The sequence below is a fragment of the Caretta caretta genome, chromosome 24 (assembly GCF_965140235.1).
Source record: "Caretta caretta isolate rCarCar2 chromosome 24, rCarCar1.hap1, whole genome shotgun sequence".
NCBI lineage: Eukaryota > Metazoa > Chordata > Testudines > Cheloniidae > Caretta > Caretta caretta.
In genome coordinates this window covers 10385879-10408653 of record NC_134229.1, presented here as the reverse complement: position 1 = coordinate 10408653, position 22775 = coordinate 10385879, and the positions used below count along the sequence as shown (strand labels likewise).

General features: G+C 52.2%; 1 protein-coding gene across 2 annotated transcripts in view; it reads right to left on the bottom strand.

Moving 5' to 3' along the window:
* KCNJ9 (potassium inwardly rectifying channel subfamily J member 9) overlaps positions 1-22775 on the bottom strand; it is a 28063-nt gene that overhangs the window by 4388 nt on the left and 900 nt on the right. The window contains exons 1-3 of one of the 2 annotated variants that reach the window (XM_048828530.2): positions 22751-22771; positions 12558-13536; positions 94-390 (exon numbers count right to left, since the gene is read on the bottom strand). In XM_048828530.2, coding sequence (XP_048684487.1) covers positions 94-390; positions 12558-13491 — 1231 coding nt within the window. In that variant the 5' untranslated portion in view covers positions 13492-13536; positions 22751-22771. Of the gene's footprint in view, positions 1-93; positions 391-12557; positions 13537-22750; positions 22772-22775 lie in introns of those variants that run through there. The other variant, XM_048828528.2, reaches the window with a different exon arrangement.

Sequence of the window (22775 nt, the reverse complement as noted above, 5' to 3'; positions counted from 1 at the left end):
ATCCCCCAATCTTCCATTCTGCACCCGAACACTTTGTCCTTGGCTGGCTCCGTCTCCCCACCGCTGAACCATCCCACTACACCTTGGACTCACTCTCCGAGTTGGCCAGGCTGCCGTTCCTCTCCTTATCCCCTGCTTCTTTCTCTGTCCCTTCCTCCACCTTCTCGTCCAGCCGGCTGGGGATGGACCAGTAGAGGTGGGCGTCCATGCGGGCCGTGGCCTCGGCCAGTTCCTTGGCGCTGCAGCTGGGCGTGGGCACCTCAAAGGTCTGGTGAAAGCTGTTGTAGTCCACCTCGTAGAAGCCATCCTCCAAGCTCAGCACTGACATGAAGCGATGTCCCCACAGCACCTCGTCCATCAGGTAGGAGCTCCGGGCCTGGCAGGTCATCCCTAGGGAAACAAGCGCAGCACTCATAAGGCAATAAGGCCTAGTCGGGAGGGCACTTGCCTAGGATACAGGAAACCAGGCTTCTATTCCCAGTTCTGAGCTGCTGGACAGCCTTGGGCAAGGCACTTCCCCTCTCTGTGCCTCAATTTCTCCTACTAACCAGTGTCCATTTAGACTGTAAGAGTACGTCTACACTGCAACTAGACACCCAGGATTGGCCCATGCCAGCCGGCTCTGGCTGCAGGGCTGTTTCATTGCAGTGTAAACATTCAGGCCCTAGGACAGTGCGAACATCTACACTGCAATGAAACAGCCCCACAGCCTGAGCCCAAGTAAGGGCTCCTGTTGATCATTAGCTTTCCTTAGGGCTACAGCGATCCATAAACCCCCTACAATTATAATGGCTAGTGACAGAAAGCAAAGCTGAGGACAAACTAATAATTATTCAGTGCATTGCAACAGAACGGGCTAAAGCGAAGCATCTCCACGAACCCAGCACATAGCACATGGGCACAAAGGTCTGGGTCTCCATCCGCCTGCAACTGGTGGTAGACAGACAGGTTCCTAGAGCTGCCTGCTCCTTTACTGAGTCTACTAAGCTTTTGACCACAGTGATATCATGTAGCAGTGAGTTCCACAGGCTAATTGTGCGCTGCATGGAAAAACATCACCAGTTTCAGTTCTATTCCCTGGGAGTTGCATTGAGTGACATAGGGGGCCAGCAGAGGTCAGGGCATTCTTGGAGAACACCTGCTGTCTGCTGGACCAAGAGACAAGGAGGAGACAATCCTGGGGCAAACATTGGCCAGGAGGTGGGAAGTGCCCCCATTGCTGTTTACAACTGGTTTAGTTAGCACATGTTGAGTGGCACTCAGTGAACTCTGGCTTTGTCTTCACAGCAGGAAAGGGTGAGTTTTCCCATTGCTGTAGCTTTCTTGCTGGGAAATCAGGCAGGAGTCAAGACTCTGGAGTTTTTGCCATTGCTGAAGGAGGTCACACCTGGCTGGGGGAGCCTATAATGTTGACCCTACCTAGCTATACTGAAGTAAAAGCTACAGAGCCTTGTCTCCACTAGGGTTTCACAGTGAGAGAGCTAATTACGTACGTCAATATGTTCGTTATCTCGCTGAAAGAACACGCCAGTTTTGGCAGTGAAGACATGGAGTTGATCTGGAATAGTTCATCAATTTTAAATTCGCACTCAACCTTATTCTGGGTTAATTTTCATGGGCAGACTGTAACATGATCAGTGGACTGGGAATCAGAGGGCCCATGTTCCTTGAAGGGGCTGTTATTGAGGGGACTCTAGGGGAACAGGGCACTGGCGGAGTTTGGCTGAAAGCAACTCAGCCACATGGATACAGCAGTATATAGGATTTAATACATTTCCACGTGTTCACATGAGCCTGCATCCAGCTTCAGTCATTGCTAATGAAACACAGATAAATTCTCAGGCCTGGGTTACCCAGTTTTTGTCTTGGTATAAAGATGTTGGTTGGTTGGGGGGTGGTGATTTTTTTACCCCTATACTTATGCTGGTACAACACAGTTAGGCTGTGGCTACATTGGGAGAGCCGTATGTTACACACACAACTCGCTTCTGGTGTGGAAAGAAAAGGAGGACTTGTGGCACCTTGGAGACTAACCCATTTATTTGAGCATAAGCTTTCGTGAGCTACAGCTCACCAATGTAGTGAGCTGTAGCTCATGAAAGCTTATGCTCAAATAAGTTTGTTAGTCTCTAAGTGCCACAAGTCCTCCTTTTCTTTTTGCGAATACAGACTAACACGGCTGCTACTCTGAAACCTTCCGGTGTGGAGGTAACTGTATCCCCAAGAGCAAGCTACAGCTGTAAAAGTTCAGTTTTGCTGGTCTAGCGGCTGCAGACTTCTGCCAGCACAGCTTTGCCGGTTAGGGATCCAGTGCTGGCAGAAGTCTGTGGTGGAGCGGTCTGATTGCTCACAGCTCCAGTATGAAACTGGAGAAAAGCCTGTTGAGAGTCTTTGGATTACGTTTAGAGAAGAGAGCGACAAGGGTGATGTCATGGTGGGCGTCTGCTACAGACCACCGGACCAGGGGGATGAGGTAGACGGGGCTTTCTTTGGACAACTAACAGAAGTTTCCAGATCACAGGCTCTGGTTCTCATGGGGGACTTCAATCATCCTGACATCTGCTGGGAGAGCAATACAGCGGTGCACAGACAATCCAGGAAGTTTTTGGGAAGTGTAGGGGACAATTTCCTGGTGCAAGTGCTGGAGGAACCAACTAGCGCCTCTTGACCTGCTGCTCACAAACCGGGAAGAATTGGTAGGGGAAGGAGAAGTGGGTGGCAACCTGGGCAGCAGTGACCATGAGATGGTCAAGTTCAGGATCCTGACAAAAGGAAGAAAGGAGAGCAGCAGAATACGGACCCTGGACTTCAGAAAAGCAGACTTTGACTCCCTCAGGGAACTGGTGGGCAGGATCCCCTGGGAGCCTAATATGAGGGGGAAAGGAGTGCAGGAGAGCTGGCTGTATTTTAAAGAATCCTTATTGAGGGCACAGGAACAAACCATCCCAATGTGCAGAAAGAATAAAAAATATGGCAGGCGACCAGCTTGGCTTAACAGAGAAATCTTCGGTGAGCTTAAACTCAAAAAGGAAGCTTACAAGAAGTGGAAACTTGGGCAGATGACTAGGGAGGAGTATAAAAATATTGCTCGAGCCTGCAGGGGTGTAATCAGGAAGGCCAGGGCACAACTGGAGTTGCAGTTAGCAAGGGATGTGAAGGGTAACAAGAAGGGTTTCTCCAGGTATGTTAGCAACAAGAAGGAGGTAAGGGAAAGTGTGGGACCCTTACTGAAAGGGGGAGGCAACCTAGTGACAGATTATGTGGAAAAGCTGAAGTACTCAATGCTTTTTTTGCATCTGTCTTCACAGACAAGGTCAGCTCCCAGACTGCTACACTGGGCATCCCAGTATGGGGAGGAGGTGAGCAGCCCTCAGTAGTGAAAGAACAGGTTAAGGACTATTTAGAGAAGCTGGACATGCACAAGTCCATGGGTCCAGTTCTAATGCATCCAAGGGTGCTGAGGGAGTTGGCGGATGTGATTGCAGAGCCATTGGCCATTATCTTTGAAAACTTGTTGCGATCGGGGGAGGTCCCGGATGATTGGAAAAAGGCAAATATAGTGCCCATCTTTAAAACAGGGAAGAAGGAGAATCCAGGGAACTACAGACCGGTCAGCCTCACCTCAGTCCCTGGAAAAATCATGGAGCAGGTCCTCAAGGAATCCATTTTGAAGCACTTGGAGGAGAGGAAAGTGATCAGGAACAAGCAACATAGATTCACCAAGGGCAAGTCATGCCTGACGAACCTGATTGCCTTCTATGATGAGATAACTGGCCCTGTGGATATGGGGAAAGTGGTGGATGTGATATACCTTGACTTTAGCAAAGCTTTTGATATGGTCTCCCACAGTATTCTTGCCAGCAAGTTAAAAAAGTATGGATTGGATGAATGAATTATAAGGTGGATAGAGAGCTGGCTAGATCATCAGGCTCAATGGGTAGTGATCAACAGCTTGATGTCTAGCTGGCAGCTGGTATCAAGCGGAGTGCGCCAGGGGTCTGTCCTGGTGCCGGTTTTGTTCAACATCTTCATTAATGATCCAGATGATAGGAAGCATTACACCCTCAGCAAGTTCATGGATGACACTAAGCTTGGGGGAGAGCTAGATACGCTGGAGGGTAGGGATAGGGTCCAGAGTGACCTATTGGAGGATGGGGCCAAAAGAAATCTGACGAGGTTCAACAAGGACAAGTGAAGAGTGCTGCACTTATGATGGAAGAATCCCAGGCACCGCTACAGGCTGGGGACCGAATGACTCGGCAGCAGTTCTGCAGAAAAGGACCTGGGGATTAAAGTGGACGAGAAGCTGGATATGAGTCAGCAGTGGGCCCCATTGCCAAGAAGGCTAGTGGCATATTGAGCTGTATTAGTAGAAGCATTGCCAGTAGGTAGAGGGAAATGATTATTCCCCTCTATTCGGCACTGGTGAGTCCACATCTGGAGTATTGTGTCTAGTTTTGGGCCCCTCATTACAGAAAGGATGTGGACAAATTGGAAAGAGTCCAACGGAAGGCAACAAAAATGATTAGGGGGCTGGGGCACATGGCTTACAAGGAGAGGCTGAGGGAACTGGTCTTATTTAGTCTCCAGAAGAGAAGAGTGAGGGGGGATTTGATAGCAGCCTTCAACTACCTAAAGCGGGTTCCAAAGAGGACGGAGCTTGGCTGTTCTCAGCAATGGCAGATGACAGAATGAGGAGTAATGGTCTCAAGTTGCAGTGGGGGAGGTCTAGGTTGGATATTAGGAAAAACTATTTCACGAGGAGGGTGATGAAGCACTGGAACGGGTTACCTAGGGAGGTGGTGGAATCTCCATCCTTAGAGGTTTAAGGCCCGGTTTGACAAAGCCCTGGCTGGGATGATTTGGTTGGTGTTGGTCCTGCTTTGAGCAGGGGGTTGGACTAGATGACCTCCTGAGGTCTCTTCCAACCCTAATCTTCTATGATTCTATGACCTGGACTTAGAGTGGTATAAAGGTGCTTTATGATCTAAAGATGAAAAGTGCTATATAAAAGCTAGGTATTAATTATTTTACCAGCATAGCATTTTCACCTTCTCGTGTGGGAATAGTTTCACCAGGATAAGCACATTTATATCAATATAATGTGCCCACCATCAGAGGATTGGGCTCCTATCTGCATTTTAGGCACCTAAATACCTTTAAAAGTCCAATCCCTAGATACAGCAATGATGTAGGTAGGATAAGAAGTAGGACAGAATAGAATAGAATAGAATAGAATAGAACCCAAACTGCGAGGCCCTGCTGTGTTTCAGCTCAACTCCCATAGCAGGACTTAGGCCGCCTGGTTCTAGGACTCACCACAAACATCTGTGTCCTGGAATGAGCACTCGAGGAGAGTCCAGACCAGCCTGTGCAAATGTGTTAATTATCTTGAGTTAATTGAGAATCAATTTACTTGAGCTATAACCTCTTCTATAGCAGGACTTGCCTCCAGGGGGAAAAACTAAGGGGTGAATTTAAATGGGTATAACTTTCATATGGACACTTATCTCAGTATAAGCAGGGTCTTTTTCAGTTTAGCTTATGTCACGTGGGTAGGGGGTTAAAGATAAACCAAACAACAACCACTCTTGTACTGGAGTGCTGCATGTCCACTTGGCGAGGTACACCGGTATAACTCGAGGGGGTTTTAACTGTCCAGGTCCAATGATAGTGATATGACTGATAACGCTTTCCTGTGTAGACAAGCCCCCGGAAGTGTTTGTGGAGAACCTGGGACTGGCTTTGGGTTTGTAATAAACCCTTTGGGAGGAGAGAAAAGATCTGTACAGTCCTAGATTCTGAGCCCAGAAGGGACTAGCTTGACCTGCTGAAAAACTATAGAACTATAGTTAGGCTATAGTCAGGCTATAGAACTTCGCTGGATTAATTCCTAGTTGAACTAGAGTAAATCTATTACAAAAATATCCAGTCTTGATTTAGAAATTGCCAGAGATGGAGAATCCCCCACAGCACTTGGCACATTGTTCCAATGGGTAATTACCCTCACTGCTAAAAATGTGCACCTAATTTCCTGTCTGAATGTATCTAGCTTCAGCTTCCAGCCATTACATCTTGTTATACCTTTGTCTGCTGGACTGAAGAGCCCATTATCAAATGTTTATTCCTCATGTAGGTACTTATAGACAGTGATCAAGTCACCCCTTAGCGTTCCCTTTGTTAAAATGAATAGATTGAGCTCCTAGAGCCTATGACCACAAGGCAGGTTTTCTAATCCCTCAATCATCCTCTTGGCTCTTCTCTGAACCCTCTCCAATATATCAACATCCTTCTTGAATTGTGGGCAGCAGAGGTGATAGAATGGAAAGAGAAGTAGTGAGAGAAAAGAGAAACAACCAGTGGGTAATCGTGAAAGAGTCTGAAAGCAGAATGGGAGAAAGATAGTGAAAGAGTGAGAGAAAGTGAAATTGATCAAAAGGAGCGAAAAATAAGTGAGAGAAGAGAGAGTAAATGAGAGGGTGACAGTGAAAGAGGAGAATGGGGAGGGGGCTGTTTGGAACTGGAGGTTATGTTGCAGTGTGCACATCATGTACTCAGCTAGTTGGCATGGCCCGGCGCTGCCATCCATTCCTCTTACACTTGCATTCACTCCAGCCATTCAGAGGGATTAGCCTTGTATAATCATGATCAATCAAAGCATTAAGCTTCAGCCTGGATAAAAGATACATGGATCCTGACTAATGCTGAAATCCCTGGGAGAGGCAGCCTGGCCCACCCTCTCGGAGGTCAGAGCGCAGGCTCCGTCGGGACGCAGAGAAGAGCTTGTTGGGGCCCAGACAAGGTGTAAGGAGGTGAAATTCCCATTGGGCTAGTGCCCTAATATGGGGCGGGGTGGGGAGGGGGCACGTGGAAAGAAAAGATTATCAGCTTCCAAAATTAGGGCCAGAGAATCAGTGACACACTCAGTGCACATGACAGCAGGTGACCAGGGTTTATGGGCTTCATGCCCATCCTGCTGGGGCACTGCCAGTATCATCCAATCCCAGGAACACCCCCCTGCCCGTCCCCCCTTACACTGGTTGCAGGGCACATAGGGAGAGGGCATCATAGCTCACCATGGAGCATCAGTGAAGTACTGGTGCCACCTACAGGTGCAAATGTGCCATGCACCCCTTTGTTTACAGCTCGCTTCTGCAACCATGTCCCCAGCCTAGCTGGTGTTTCCAATGCACCCATCACCATGGTATCTGGGACCTCTTATATTTGGGGCAGAGGCTGCCCTTTGCCTGGTGACACTGCCCACTGGGAAGGGTCAAAATACAGGCTGCTGGTTTGCTTTCAAAGGGCAGATCAGAGCCTGGCCAGAGAGACAGATAATCCCTGGGAATGTAGTGTTCAGAAAGGATCCAGCTGCCGTGTGTCTGACTCTTCTTCCCCCCTCAGTTGATAACCATCAGCAATAATAACTGAGTGCCCAGCTGGTGAATCAAGCGCCCGCATGTGAAATTCAAATCCTGTACATATGCAACCACCAGCAACATGCAACCACCTCTGAGGCAGGGGCATCATTTCAGAAACATTCAGGGGTAGGGCCATGTTGTGTGTCAGCATATGGAACATGACATGTGATTATATTGTATCTGGCAAAGTCAGGGTGGGGAGTGGAAGAGATAATGGAATATACAGACCTATGAAAAGTCGGCGGGGGGGGGGAACCAAGTTTAGGGGAGCAACTGTCCCCTTGCTCCATAGCAAATAACACCCTTACTCTGGGGCGGGATGCCATTCGACAGTCATGCTCATTGCCTAGGCATACACAGCTCCTTTCATCTGGCTGGATCCCACCAGAGTGTACCAGTTTCATCGTGCCCTCATGTCAGAGGGCACAGAGGCAGCATAGTCCATAAGATGGAGCAGAGACCTGGGACTCTGAAGATCCAGGTTCTGCTCCTAGCTCTATACTGTGTGACCTTGCACAAGCCCCTTCCCTGCTCTGTGCCTCAGTTTCCCCATCTGTAAATGGGGGGTAATGATGCCCTGTTTTGAGCAGAAACTTCAGGGACAATTTTGTAGGATTGTTATGATGATGGTGCTGTAATGTCACTGTAACATCCAAGACTGGCCCCCTGGTCCGCTACGTGCTGTGCGTCCACCTACCAAGAGGCAGTCCCTGCTGTGAAGACACTGCAAATAGACAAGACAGACACAGGACGGGAGGGGACTGAGAGGCACAGGCCTGCGCAAGGTCACACGCCATAGCTCGGGTCTCCTGATTCCCAGGGCAGGGAAGTGGCCTAACCACTCACCCACACTGCTTCTCTCGCAGCCTACCGCCTTTGTTCCATAAGAGTCCTGATGCAGCTGTAGCCTTGCCAGAAGGACCACAGGGCCGGAGAAGTCGGGGGCTGATCCCCAGTCAACCCTCCTATGAGGGAGGCACGTAGCTCTCGCCCAGGGGATGCATCTGCTCTTGACCTGCTCCTACCCTCGCTCAGAGCCAGCCAAGAGGCAGAATTCTCCACTGGTGACATGGGCCTGGGTTGCCGTGGTGATGAACGTTGCACTTAACGGCAGGGTTACATAACTCCCCGTGATGTGACGGAGCGAGGAACAGGTTTAAAAATAAAAGCTGCTGCTCCCATGTCCAGGAGCAAGGGACGAGGGGGAGAGAATGGACAGGAAGGCCATGAGCCCTGGGAAGATGGGGCCCTGGGGAGAATTTTTTCAACAAATCCCCAGGAGGCAGGATCCTGTCCTTCATCATCTCTGTGCTGCCCAGAGCATGGCAGCCAGGCTGGGCTGCGGCTGAGGCCATTGATTGGTCTCCCCTCTTAGCCAAAGTGCCACTGGAAAATTTCCACAGAACGCCCGGGATTTGACACTATAAGAATGAGACCTAGCGCACTTCTCTAGCGCATCTCCTCTGTCGCTTTCAGAGCAGCTCAGGATCCTTGTCCCCCTTTCGCAGCTGGGCAAACTGAGGCAGAGGGGTGACGTGAGCTGCCCAAAGTCACCCAGCCAGCCAGTGACAGAGGCCGAGAGAGTTCCCGGGTTTCCTGAGTCGCTGTCCAGTGCTCTGTCCGCTAGAACACACTGCCGGCCATTTTGGCTGTTTCCATCAGTGTTTAGATGGCTGGGGCATGGTCTCTGGGTTAGAGTTTAGAGACTTGGATTCTAGTCCTACTGACTCACTGGGTCGCTTCAGGCAAATCTCTTCCCCTCACTGTGCCTCAGTTTCCACACCAGTATCCTGGTGAGACTACTACCTCACTGTGTCTGCCTTGTCTAGTCAGACTGTGAGCATTTCCAGACAGGGACTGTATCCAGCGCTTAATTTGTAATGAAAGAAGTCCCAGGGCTCAAGCAATTAGGTGCGGGGGGCTCAAGCAATTTTTTTACTTTTATAACTGACATGGGAAGCCCAGAGGGTGCCGGGGCTCTGAACTGCCAAGCCTAGAGGTGCCGGGGCTCAGCGCTGGCACAAATTAAGCACTGACTGTGTCTCATTATGCGTCTGTGAAGCACCCTCCACAATAGGACCCTGATCTTGGTTAGAGTTTGTGCAGTGTCAAACCCAATGTGGCCCCAATCTCAGTCAGGATCTGGGCTGCGCCTGGCACAATGGGCCCCTGATCTCGGTGGGGCTCTATGCCCCACTTGGCACAATGGGGACCCTGATCTCAGCTGGGGTCTGTGCAATTCCTGGGGCAATGGGAGCCCTGATCTTAGTTGGGTCTCTGCAGTGCCCAGCCCAATTCGGGGGGTCTTGAGCTCAGACAGGCTCTGGGTAGTGCCCAGCACAATGGGGCCCTGACTTCATTTGGTGCCTCTATGTGCCACTGCAATACAAATCACAGTTCGCTACCTACTTCATAGCAGTTCTGTGAGGGTTAATAGACGTCTGAAAAGTGCTTTGAACATACAACCCCCATAATGAAATGCAAAGCCCAGCAGTTCTCAAACTGTGTTCTGGGAAGGCCTCGTGGTCTGTGGGCAGATGGCTGGGCACAAGGTGCTGGCTGCTGTAACACTTGCTCCGGATGCTAGATTGTGCCAACAGACAGCTAGAATAAAACCTGTGCCCGCTCTGTATCTCTCCCAGAACGCCACGTCTCTGAGGTTCACAAAAGGAGGGCCCAGGGGCTGCTGTCGCTATGGACCTGCAAAAGGAAAGGCTGCAGCACTCCCCGGCTATCTGCCGCTGCTTATCTGGCCCCATCATGGCAGACCCTGAGTGCCTCACAAACCTCAATGAATGTAGCCTCACATCACCCATGGGGGGCAGCATTATTAGCCCAGCTTTAAAGGGTAGTGTGCTCGAGTGAATAAAGCACTGACCTGGCGCTCAGGAGACCTGGGTTTTAGTCCCATCTCTGCCACTGACCTGCTGCATGACCTTGGGCAAGTCATTTCCACTCTTGGGGCCTCGGGTTCTTTGCCTGTCTAATCTAAATCAGGAACTGTTTGGGGGCAGGGACTGCCTCTATGTGTCTGTGCCGCATCCGGCATGATGGTGCCACGACCTTAGTGGGGCTTCTAGGCACTACCCTACTATAAATAATAATCGTCACAGTGTGACAGATGGGGAATCTGAGGTGCGGAAAGGTCAGGGTTTACATTTTTGAAAGGGAGAAGTGATCTGGCGGGGGGAGGGGCTGAATTCGTGACAGGAGCTGGATTTTCAGTTGCGGGGGGGGGGGTCAGCACTCAAAGCCATTAGTCACAGCTGAAAACTAAGAGCTATGTGTCTTTAAGGGTCACGCAGGGAGCCTGTGGGAGCCCCAGAAATTGAATCCCGATCCCCCGAGCCCCTGTCCAGTGCCTTAATCACACAGCCACTGCCACCCGAAGAGCCCTCTTCACTACAGAGCACGTCCTGTTCGATTACATCGATCAGCGGCCAATGGAACTGGTGCGTAACAGCGAAGAGAACAGCTAGCTAGCACTGCAGCACAGAAGTGCCCGCTTCAGAGCAGAAGGCCTCCAGCACCCTGAGCAGCACAGATTTCATTTACGCAAAGGCTCCAGGTCATTAACAGGGAATAAATGACGCATTCCCACCACCAGCTTCTGTCAATGGTGTGATGGTTTATTGCCTGTACTTGACATGAAGCTTCAGAATAAAGGAGAATTGTTTTTAACTTCTTCAGAGTAATGGTGATTCATTCCCTACTGATTGAATAAAACAGGAATTGCTGTTTATTTAATGATCTTCTCTTAGGGTTCCTATTTCTTCCAGCTGCCCTTTTTTTTTCTTTTTCGTTTTTAATTAACTAACTCAAATGCGCCCAATATATTATTATTTGGATAAAGGTAGTGCTTACAGACCATAACCAAGATCAGACTGAGAGTGGGGCCCCACTGTGCCAGGCGCTGCACACAGTCCTTCCCCGAAATCAGTGCCCCATCGTGCCAGGCACTGCACAGACATACAGGGATAGACAGTTCCTGCCTGAAAGAGCTCACAGTGTAAATTCCCATTTTACAGCTGGGGAACCTGATGCCCAGTGAGAGATCGTGACCAATCCAAAAATCAAAGGGAGTAAGTGGCAGAGCCAGAACTGAACCCAGATCACATAGCTCTGAGCCAGTGCCTTGTACCCATGATCTGTGTAAGCATTTTACCTCTACCTTCATGGGTTATCAGAGGGTTTTGTACCAGTGGCCTGGATCCCACTTTTAGCACTGCAGCACAGACCTCTCTCAACCTCTTGAGCAAAAGGAATAATTCCATTAGCTGTCAGGAGTAGTAGGTTGTTATCCTTTAAGTGGCTCTGTTGCTTCCATTGCTATATGGATGAGATGTGACCAGGAATGAGGCAGGAGGTGAGCTCCAGGGGAGATCAGGAGTGAGGCTGACAGAGATGGCAGAACACCAGACAACCACAGGCTTCTTTGGAGTTGGATCGCAAAGAGGCTACATATGTGGGGAGGAAACCAGACGGCATGGGGAAGAATGTAATAGGCTGGCGCACTCCCCACTGTGGATCCAGCTTTCTCAACTCACTGAGGCTAGGAGGCACTGCCCGCCCAGAAACAAGACAAATAGGAGCAGGCTGTCTGGGGAGGGAGCACCTAGGGTGTGGGCTGAGCAGTCCTGAGGTAGAATCCCAGGTGAGCCCAGCCTGGGGAAAAGTCTTGGTCTGGATTCCTATGGGCAAAAAAGGACACACCCCGCCCCTGTAAGTGATGTGTTCTGACCCAGTGCAGCTGCTCAGGGGTGCACGTGGAGCAGCCACATGCTCACCTCCCAAGTTAAATGCTGCCCAAGACCTGGATTGGATCCAGCCTGGGCCTAGGACGAACTCACTCTGAACCTTGTCCCTAAACTGGCTGGGAAAGTGTGAACCTAGGATAGGCTCAAAACCTGGACTGGAGTTTGTGTGAGACGAGAACGGACTCAGTCCAAATATGGTCCCAAAACTGAACAAGAACTAGTGAGAGTCTGGATTAGGCCCAAATCTGGACTAGATCCAGGGCAAGACTGGGGCAGATTCAAGGTAAACCCTGTCCCCAAACCAGCATTAGCCTGGGTTAGGCCCAAAACCCATCCTAGTCCAGTATGATCCTGGGGAACCCCAGGCAAAACATCTTACCTGTGGCCTCCACCATCCCTTCCAAAATGACGACAATCTCAAACTCATCCTTCGCCAGCTGCTCCCTGGAGACCTCCCAGAAGGGGCTGTGCTCATTGATCTCGTGGCTGATGATGAGGGGCGAGACCAGGAAGAGGCGGTCATCGCCCGTCTCGAAGCCCACGTTGATGTCCGTCTGGTTGAGGGGGATAAACTCCCCCTCCTGGGTCTGCTTGGACTTGATCAGCTTGGCCCGGATGGAGGCCTCCACAATGTGGGAGCTGCGCAGGTCCCCAACCCGGAACATGAGGCACAGGTGGTCGTCGCGCAGCGAGACCACGGCGTGGGAGGAGAAGACGAGGGTCTCGGCCCGCTTGTTGGGCTGGGAGATCTTGACGAACATGCAGCCCACCATGAAGGCGTTGACCATGGAGCCCAGGATGGCCTGCAGCAACAAGAGGATGATGCCTTCAGGACACTTGTCTGTAATGACCCGGTGACCATAGCCAATGGTGGTCTCCGTCTCAATGGAGAAGAGGAAGGCCGAGACGAACCCATTGAGGTTGTTGACACAGGGCGTCCAGGTGTGGTCCTCCAGGTGGTCCAAGTCGCCACGGCAATAGGCAATGAACCACCAGATGAGGCCAAAGAAGAGCCAGGTGATGGCATAGGCCAGGGTGAAGACCAACAGGCTGAAGCGCCACTTGAGGTCCACCAGGGTGGTGAAGATGTCCGTGAGGTAGCGGTAGGTCTCCCGCACGTTGCCGTGCTGCACGTTGCACTTGCCGCCCTTCTCCACATACCGCTGGCGCCTTTTCTTCTTCTCGGCCTTCTCCCGCTCGTTATCCCTGCGGAGCCGCGCTGAGGCCTTGGACGGGCGGGAACAGAGCGGGGGCTTTGCCTCACTCACCGGAGTCTCGGGGATGGTGGAGAAGCCAGAGTTCTCCTTCGCCATCTTAGCACCCTGGAGGCTAGCTGCCCCGGCCAAGCTCCTTAGAGTCTGAGGGAGCAAGCAGGACACTGGGGATAAATAGATGCACCCCCCACTTTCCCAGTAAGGACACTTAACTCTTATAGCGCTGAGGACCTACAGACCCACCTCCAGTGCTCCCTCTACCCCCCACTATGGTGTCCCAGCTCTTCGATCAACTCTTGATTATCTCCCTGGTGACCCCTAACTCCCCTTACTCCTCAGGCTTTCCCTCAACTCCTGATTGCTCCCCTGGTGCCCCCCAACTTCCCTGAACCCCAGACCCAACCCTGACTGCCCCCCAGCAGCTCCCAAACTCCCCTCAACCCCCCAGACCCAACCCCAACTCCTGATTGCTCTCCTGGATGTTCCCCAACTCTCCTCAACCATCCCAAATCCAACTCCAACTCCTGACTGCCCCCCAGTGACCCTCAACTCCCCTCAACCCCATCCCCCCTGAACCCAACCCCAACTCCAAACTTCCCTCTTGCAACCCCCAACTCCTCTAAACCCCCTCAGGCTTACCTCCCAACTCCTGATTGCCTTCCTGGTGCCCCCTGACTCCCCTCAACCCCAGACCAACCCCTAACCCCTGATTGCCCCCAGTGACTCCAACTCCACATAACCACCCTTCCAGGTCCACCCCCAATTCCTGATTATCTCCATGGTGCCCCCCACTCTCCATAGCCCCCTAAATCCCTCCCAACTTCTGATCTTGCCTTCTAGCCCCCACTCAAAATACAGCCCCTCAGAGCCCCAACCTGGCTCCCGCTCCCCTTCCATGGGCCTGGCTTCCTGCCAGCTCCCTTCCCTGAGCTGCCCCCACACTTGCCCTGTGCCACCCCTCCTGGGCTATGGGCTGCCAGCATGGCTTAGTGGTGAGGGCCCCAGGCTCTGCCACTGATTGCCTGGCCTTGGGTAAAGTCCCTGTGCCTCAGTTTCCCCCTCCCTCTGTGCAACGGAGGGTGATAGCACTCATCCTGCTGCTCAGGGCACTCTGGGGTAGAGGGAGGAGTGAACAGAGCAGAGACATTTAGGGATGATTTAGTTGGGGATTGGTCCTGCTTTGAGCAGGGGGTTGGACTAGATGACCTCCTGAAGTCCCTTCCAACCCTGATATTCTATGATTCTATGATTAGCAGAGCCTTGACGGGAGGAAGAAGCCAGTGGCCGTCCCCACCAGCCCCTCCCCAGCGCCCGTGGCTGAGCTGGCTAATGTACTCAGGAGCTCACCAGGGGGTAGCCGGCATTGCAGCAGAATTGGCATTGTTCAGCATGCAGACTAGCAGGGGGTGGGGTTCCATCCTAGGATCCTCTAGCGCTGTCTGGGTTTCTGCACAGCAGAGGTACACGTCATTTACCCAGTTACCCCACCTCACTTCTGAAGGGCTGGGGCAAGGCTGATCTCCCCTCGGACCGGTGGAGAGCATCTCCAGGGCCCCTGGAGTCCTGCTTCCTGAAGCACCCTCTGCAGAGCTCAGACGAGGGGGGTCATTTATCACAGTAGTTTCTGTGATGTGGATATGGATCAAAATAAAACTCTGATGTGAAGAGGCTCCAGTGCATGGCACCTCCCATCACCGAGCTCTGGGGACTGAACTGAGACCTACAAACTCATTGCACTGAGCCCATGGAGCAGCCGTGAGGCTCAGGTGACTTTCAGTCATTAGAGAGCACGTAAACCACTGACTGAAACTGCTTTGGAGTGTGTCCACTGGGATTAGGCCCAAAATTTAGATATTGTAAAGGGGGGGAAATGAGTTTTAATGAGCTAGATTTTGGGGATCCAGTTTTTAGTCTCTTCACAGGCAAAACTCCTGTTGAGCTACAGTGATTTAAAAAAAAAAAACAAACCTGCATCAGAACTGGACCAAAACTTCAGGATTTAGCTCAGCACAAACAGAAATGTCAGATCCTCATCTGGGAGTCTGTGTCCAGTTTTGGGCCCCACACGATAAGAAGGATGTGGAAAAATTGGAAAGCGTCCAACAGAGGGCAACAAAAATGATTAGGGGACTGGAACACATGACTTATGAGGAGAGGCTGAGGGAACTGGGATTGTTTAGTATGCGGAAGAGAAGAATGAGGTGGGATTTGATAGCTGCTTTCAACTACCTGAAAGGGGGTTCCAAAGAGGATGGATCTAGACTGTTCTCAGTGGTAGCAGATGACAGAACGAGGAGTAATGGTCTCAAGTTTCAGTGGGGGAGGTTTAGGTTGGATATTAGGAAAAATGTTTTCACTAGGAGGGTGGTGAAGCACTGGAATGGGTTACCTAGGGAGGTGGTGGAATCTCCTTCCTTTGAGGTTTTTAAGGTCAGGCTTGACAAAGCCCTGGCTGGGATGATTTAGTTGGGGATTGGTCCTGCTTTGAGCAGGGGGTTGGACTAGATGACCTCCTGAGGTCCCTTTCAACCCTGCTATTTTATGATTCTATGATCCTGAGCACAGCATCTCTAGGCTGGTGTGCCACAGAACCAGGATGTGCAACTGACCAGAAAGACAACCGTGAAACTGACTAGGATGCCCTCAGCTGAATGACCTGCAGAAAATCAACCAAACAGCATCCACAGCGAACAGTGAATGGGAGCGTTCACAAGCGGTATGGCCTTGACTCTCCCCGGCCCTGCATACTGTTTATGTTTTACATAAAGTTTGCCCAGGTGTAATAATAACACCTAATTCTTACATAGTGCTTTTCTCCAGTAGTCTCAAGGCACTTTACAGAAGAGGTCAGTATCATTATCCTCATTTTACAGGTGGGGAAACTGAGACACAGGGAGGCCAAGTGGCTTGCCCAAGATCACTGAGCAAGCCAGTGACAGAGCCAGGAATAAAGCAAATATCTTCAGAGTGTCCGTCTAGAGCTCTGTCCACTAGCCACGCTGGGTGCAAGGGAGGGGAGAATTAAGACCTTTCTGTTTTAATAACCGCAAATGTCAGTAACACAGTGGTGAGGTTTGGGCCCCTCTGAACTGCTGCTTAGCAACCCCCACAATTGCTCCCTGCAACACACTGATTCCCCAGTGTTGCTACACAGCATCCCTCCCCCGTGCCTTCCCCCTGCTGTCTGCAGCACAATGTCCCCTCTCACTGCACTGGGATCAGCAGGGGCTCAGAGGGGAGGGTGCCCCCTACTGTATCACCAACACCAATTCCTGCATTTCCTGAGTTCTTCCAGCGGTCTCCCCTCCACACAGTGACAAGGCTGCTTAGCTGGAGAACTAACCAGGCTACAACTGGAGGGATCTTTGCAGGGTCTTGTAAGCCTCACTGAATGAGCCTCTTCATATGCCTGAGTGGAGGAAGCTGAAGACTGGGAGGGGCCTGGGCAAAGCCCAAGTAGCTGGGCTACACAGGTGAGGGGGTTGTCAGCTGCACATCCAGGTCCAGAGCCCTCCCATCCCACCCCACCCCAGTCACAGCTCAGGCACCCTCCCTGTCTCTCCTCACCGGCTGAGTGCCTCATTGGAGAGATGAGCTGCGGCTGGACTCCCTTCAACCCGCAGGGAGCTGAGAGCAGCGGTGGGAGGGGGTGGGGAGAAGGGAGGATGACAACCTCTCTGCAGGGAGGGAGGCCTGGAGATCTCAACCCTGTGACAAGGACCCAGGCAACTCAATTGCAGGCACTGCTAGGCTGTATGGTTGGAGTGAGCCATGGTCACAAACAGCCAGGGGCCACTAGCTGGCTGTGAGTCTGTCCTCCCAGCCCCCTCTCTCCTCAGCGTGAGCTCAGGGGTGTTCTTCACTGGCCATCCTCTGGAGAAGGGGCTTCCCTCAGGAGAAGTGCATGCTGAGCAGATGCACCCCCACTTCCCTCCCTGATAACATCTCCCACCTGACTGAAGCCAATTCAGCCTTGACTGGACCCAGAGCTCACACCTGGAGCCACCTTGCCCCACTCCTCATTGTAAGCCTGGCTCAGCGCCCCCATCTGCACTGTAACAAACAATAGGAGCTAGGGTTAGAAAAGTGGCTCCGCATCTCCAAAAGCCCAGGCCTCCACTGCTTGAGCTAATGGAGGGCTCCCTGAGTCACCAGCAGCAGCAGTAGTAGAGCCTTTATCCTCTTGGGGTCAGCGATGAGGGAAGCTGCTGCCTCACGGATGGCAACAGGGCTCAAGGCTGCAGCTTACTGCTCTGTGCGGAGGCGGCTGCTCAGATGGACTCAGAGCCAGCTGCAGCTTTGGCCCAGATCCCAACCCCTTTCTATTTTCAGTCAATTCCCACTTGGCCTTGATGCCCCCTGTCCTTGCCCTGGAGAGGTCACCCCATCTCAGCATGAACCTCATGCCATTTCCAACCCCTTTTCCAGGCCAAAGTGCTTTGGAGACAGAAGCGAACCCAACCCTCGAACTGCCTAGGGGTCACCACTGCGGGGCAAAGTCTCCCCTCCCTCTCTGAGCTGCAGGGTGCAGCAAGAGCCCACCGTGCAGAGGGGCAGGGCAGGGGGACTTACAGGCAGGGCCTTTGCAGGGGGGTGGGACACCTGTCTAGTCTCCAAGTCCCCTGCAGGGGGAGAGCTGCCACCGTGCAGGCTACAAAAGCTACTAGAGCTGGGGGACTCGCTCCTCCACTCCCATCCAGGGCTCCATGGAACACCCCACCAGCCACCCTCCAGGTCCCCACTCTCTGGTGTGATGCAGTGATCCAGCCGCACCTCCCAGTCTCTTCTGATGACAGTGAAGTACAGACCCATAAGCCTCACTGGAAGGCCATAAGCCCCTCTGCCCCCTGCAGAGCATCCTGACCTCTAGCATTCGAGACATGGCTCCCCCAGGTCTGGTCTGGGACCGTGCCCCAGTGCGCTGGGCACAGCGTGGGCAAGTTAGTGATGGGGGGCTGAGAAGGAGCAAATGTCAGTCAAATCCTCCAGACTCGGGCGCTGGGGAATCTTTATACACTCATGACAACAAAGGACTCGTATCGCTGGCTAGAGCTGGGGAATACTGTGGGTGCCTCATGGTATTGACCCTCAGTACCCTGGCTATTCCTGTCCTGACCCCCCACTCCTGCTCGGCTGATGCTCCGAAATCCAGGTTTGCAGAACCCCTGCTGTTCCCATCTTGGGTTCCCACCAACAGCTTTGCTGGTGCCCCTCAATCCCAACTCAAGCCCCACCCCTGCAATCTTAGCCCTAAGCTCCATATACACAGAGCTCTGCCGGCCCCCCTCAATCCTGAGCCCTGGCCCCCTCACTATGCCTGTCCTGGGCTCTCCATCCACGCATGTCAATGCTGACCTCTGCCCAGGTACATGATTCACAGCAGCACCCCCTGCTGGAAGGGGAAAGGGGATGACCACAGGTTGCCCGGCGTGCTCTGTGGTGCAGTGAACTCAGCTCTGGGACACGGCATCGAACATTCATTCCACGCTTTTCATAACGAGGAGAGTCCAGCTGGGGAAGCTTGGCCTGGGGCCTTGGTAATAAATATTGACTTTGCATATGAAGATAATGGGGCTGTTTGTGCTTCTTATGCTGCAAAAGCACCCAGGCCCCATGCCACTGCCTCAGCATTTGTCCCCCCGCACATTACTTCTCACCCTCGGTTAGTCCTTGGGAGGCTCCTGCCACTGGGCTTTCCCAGTGTCGATTACATGCAACCAATTCCGTTGCAAAAAACCCACACAGTGGTCGCTACTGGCCCAGCCTAAAAACCACCTGGTAGCATTTCTAAAGCGGCTGACAAAGACAGCAGAACTTTGTCCTGACAAAGACAGCAGAACTTTGCGAAGTGCAGCTTCCATTAGACACACACACACCGAGAGTTGGTTTAGACACACTGAGTATCAGCTAGAACAATTTGCCCAACAGTGACATGCAGCCACCTTTGGGGAGTGCCGCGGAAGCTGCAAAACAGCGCACAGCAACGCTGCCTGAAAGCTGGAGATCTGGCAGGAAAAAGTTGAGGGGTAACTTCTCCAACTGAAACTTGGGTGTGGTGGAGCAGCAAAGAAGAGTCTGAGCAGGAAAACCATCTGCCAAGCCCTGGAGCAATGAGATCTTTTAGGGGGTGCCCCTCTGACATGCTGGGACCTGCAATTCCCACGGAAGTCAGCACCCCATAGTGTCCAGGTCTGTGTCCCTCATGCAATAGATGGTGCCTCCAGCAGTGAGGCAGCCCAGAGCACTGTGCTAGGCCCTGGTCCTAGCTTGGAGACTCCCCGGATCTTGGCCTCGGGCAAGTATGTCAGGGCCAGAGTCAGGTCTCATGTGCCTCCACTCACAACCACTCTGTGCCTCAGTTTCCCCCACTGGTAAAATATTCAACCTCGTGCTAAATGCAGTAGAATTGGTTACCGCTAGGGTGCACACACACATACACTGACATACAACACACACACACATCATACATACCACACAAAACCAAAACACACACATATGAGCAAAACATACACAATCAAAAATATACAGACACATATAAAGAAAGATAAAATGCACACACACACACACACAATAAACACACACACAGCACTCAGACATGCACATACTCAAACAATAGCACAAACACACACAAGATATGTATATACACACACAAAACACACACACACACAAACATACCCAAACACGCAAACCCTTACTTGTGAGCATTAATTTTTTAGCACAAACATCCTGTCACTATTTTCACAGACTTCCATGGGAAAAGGCTCAGCATCCTGAAATCTCACAGAATAAAGACAGGTTTACCAATTTGGGCCTCATGAAATGTTCTGGTGACTGATCTCACACCCATCCCCGTGACTCATGCCCCCCAGCCCAGCTCTAGCCCATGATGGAGCTTTCCCTAGGTATGTCTGAGCCTTGCTGTGTTGTATCAATATTATTCAACCCCATGTGTCTTTTTCTGGGGGTTGGCGGCTGGAAAGCAGCGTCTGCCAGAGACGTAACTGGCAATTTTACCCACAGTGGGCTCTGAACCAATCACGGGACAGATGATAAGATCTTACCATACATTTGAGTTGCAAAACCCTTCTCTGTACTGTACATAGAGGCAGTACAGGACCCAGCCCTATGGGAGGGGTATGAGACAGCTGCCAGTGCACCAGGGAAATTGACAATTTGGCCACAGAGAAAAACATAAGTCCTTGAGTAAGGACCCTCCTTATTCGTCCCTGAGGGGATTAGAACCAGGACCTTTAGCTGTAATGGGGAGGGGGAATTTCAAAAGCACACGGCACTGGCTTCATGCTGCTCTCTCGGCAGTCAGTGGGAGTTTTACCATTAATTTTGTGGAGCAGAACTGGGCCACCACTGGGCACTTCTGAAAATGCCACCCCAGCTTCATTGCCCCTTATCACTTAAGCTAAAGAAACAACTCCACCAGCTAGTAGCAGTCATAGGCTAGCTACTGGGGAGATGCAGAGCAACAGCCTGGTGAATTTCACTTGCTCCAGATCAGTGCCCTGGTAATCAGGATGCCTGGGTTCTATTCCTGATTCTGTCATTGACTCGCCCTGTGACGTCTTCCCCTCTCTGGTGTTTTAGTTCCACCACCCCTCCTGGGATGATGTAGCAGCCCACAATTTGAGAGTGACAGGCAGGGAGCACTCAGGGTTAGGACTGTGAAGCATGTGCTGGGATTATTAATAATAAGGCTGAGCAGCAGACAGAAGTGGGGGTGCTGATGGCCTACTGGAAAAGGCCCTTTGTAGCATGCCTGGGATTAGTCAGTTTATCTAGCTAGGAAAGAAGGCAGGATGAGTCAACCCTAGCAGGGGGACTCAGAGCTACAAATCCAGTCCCCAATCCTGCAGTGGGATCCAGGCTCCAGTGCAGAGCCCCACTGGGAGAGGGGTGTCCTCCCCAGACATGACTGCCAGACCATAGCCTGCTGCTAGCCTACAAAGCCAGGAGGTGCCATCCCGCCCTTTGACCTCAGGGAGTTGGGGGACTTTTTCTGCCCAGTATAGGCTCAGTTGACTTATAAGGAGCAAAGTCTCCTGGGTAATTAAAGACAAATCGCAGAGCTGCCAGCTGGGGATTCAAAGTGCAATGATTTGTTATGAAGGAAAGTCCAGCACAGAGGGGAGATGATCCGAGGCGCTCGGCATGCCTGGTGCTGGGGGCTCCTTGTGGGAGCTGAGCCTTGAAAAACCTGACCCCATAAGGCTACCCCACAGTCTCTCTGTGGATTTCAAGGAGCTTTGGACCAGGACCTACATTTCAGGGAGTCATTATTCCTAATTACCCATTAGGAAGCAGCCATGTGGGCACAGGGCCACGACTGGGATGTTGCTGATCTCTGCTGTGTGCAGCCAGCAGAGATTAGAGCAGCTCCCAGGCTGCTCCAAATCACTGGAGCAAGGAACCAGCTGTGCCAGGACCGGGGAGGGCAGAGAGGAGCTTTACCCCATCCCTGCCCACACCAAACCTGAAGCCTGGGCACTTTCCTCCCCTGCTTGGCCCCAGAAGCTCTATGCTGCATCATCAGAGTGGGACCTGTAACAGCATATCCCACTGCTGTGTCCTGGGCCTGTGAGGGGCAGAGAGGCCCCCCCCCCCACTGCCTGCCCACGGAGCACTCAGCAAAGGCCATGCATCTCACCCTCAGGCTCCCAATCTTAGGTACATAGCTGGCCCTGTCACCCTAGTATCTGGGCATCTCACAATCTCTAATGTATTTAGCCTCATCTTGCCCCCCCCCACCTCTACCCCCCACAGCAGGACATGGCCATCATCCCCATTTCACAGCTGGGAAACCGAGGCACAGAGACTTACCCAAGGTCACACAGGGAGTCTGTGACAGAGTGGGGACCTGGACCCAGGATGCCCGCAGGCCAGGCTAGCTCCCTCACTGCTGGGCCCTCCCTCCCTTCGACAGGCCTGGGGCTCTCAGAAAAGCCCTGCTCAGGCTCCTGCAGGCTGATCCAGCTGCAGCTTCCACCAGAGGGACTCTGGCCCCATCCAGACTGACCCCACCCAGTCACCATCCAGCTGGGAGTGATGCAAAGCCATAGCTCCAGGCTGCCCCCGCGGCTCTCCCCTGACCCAGATGTGTCCTTGGCCGCCCGCTGCCTGACGGGGGCGGGATTTCGCCTGGTGCTTCTGCCAGTCCCACTTCCTAGCCCTGAGCGCCCTCCTGGATCCTCTCCCTGAGACTCCACAAGGGGGGAGGGGATAAATTCAGCCTATCCTTGCCCCCCACCCCCAGAATTGCTTCCAAAGTTGGGCTCCGGATCAGAGCGTCCCCAGATCTCAGGGGCGGGGATTGGGGGATCTGACCCTCCATTGCCCCGTCACTTACCAGCACGGTGGGAACAAAACGCCAC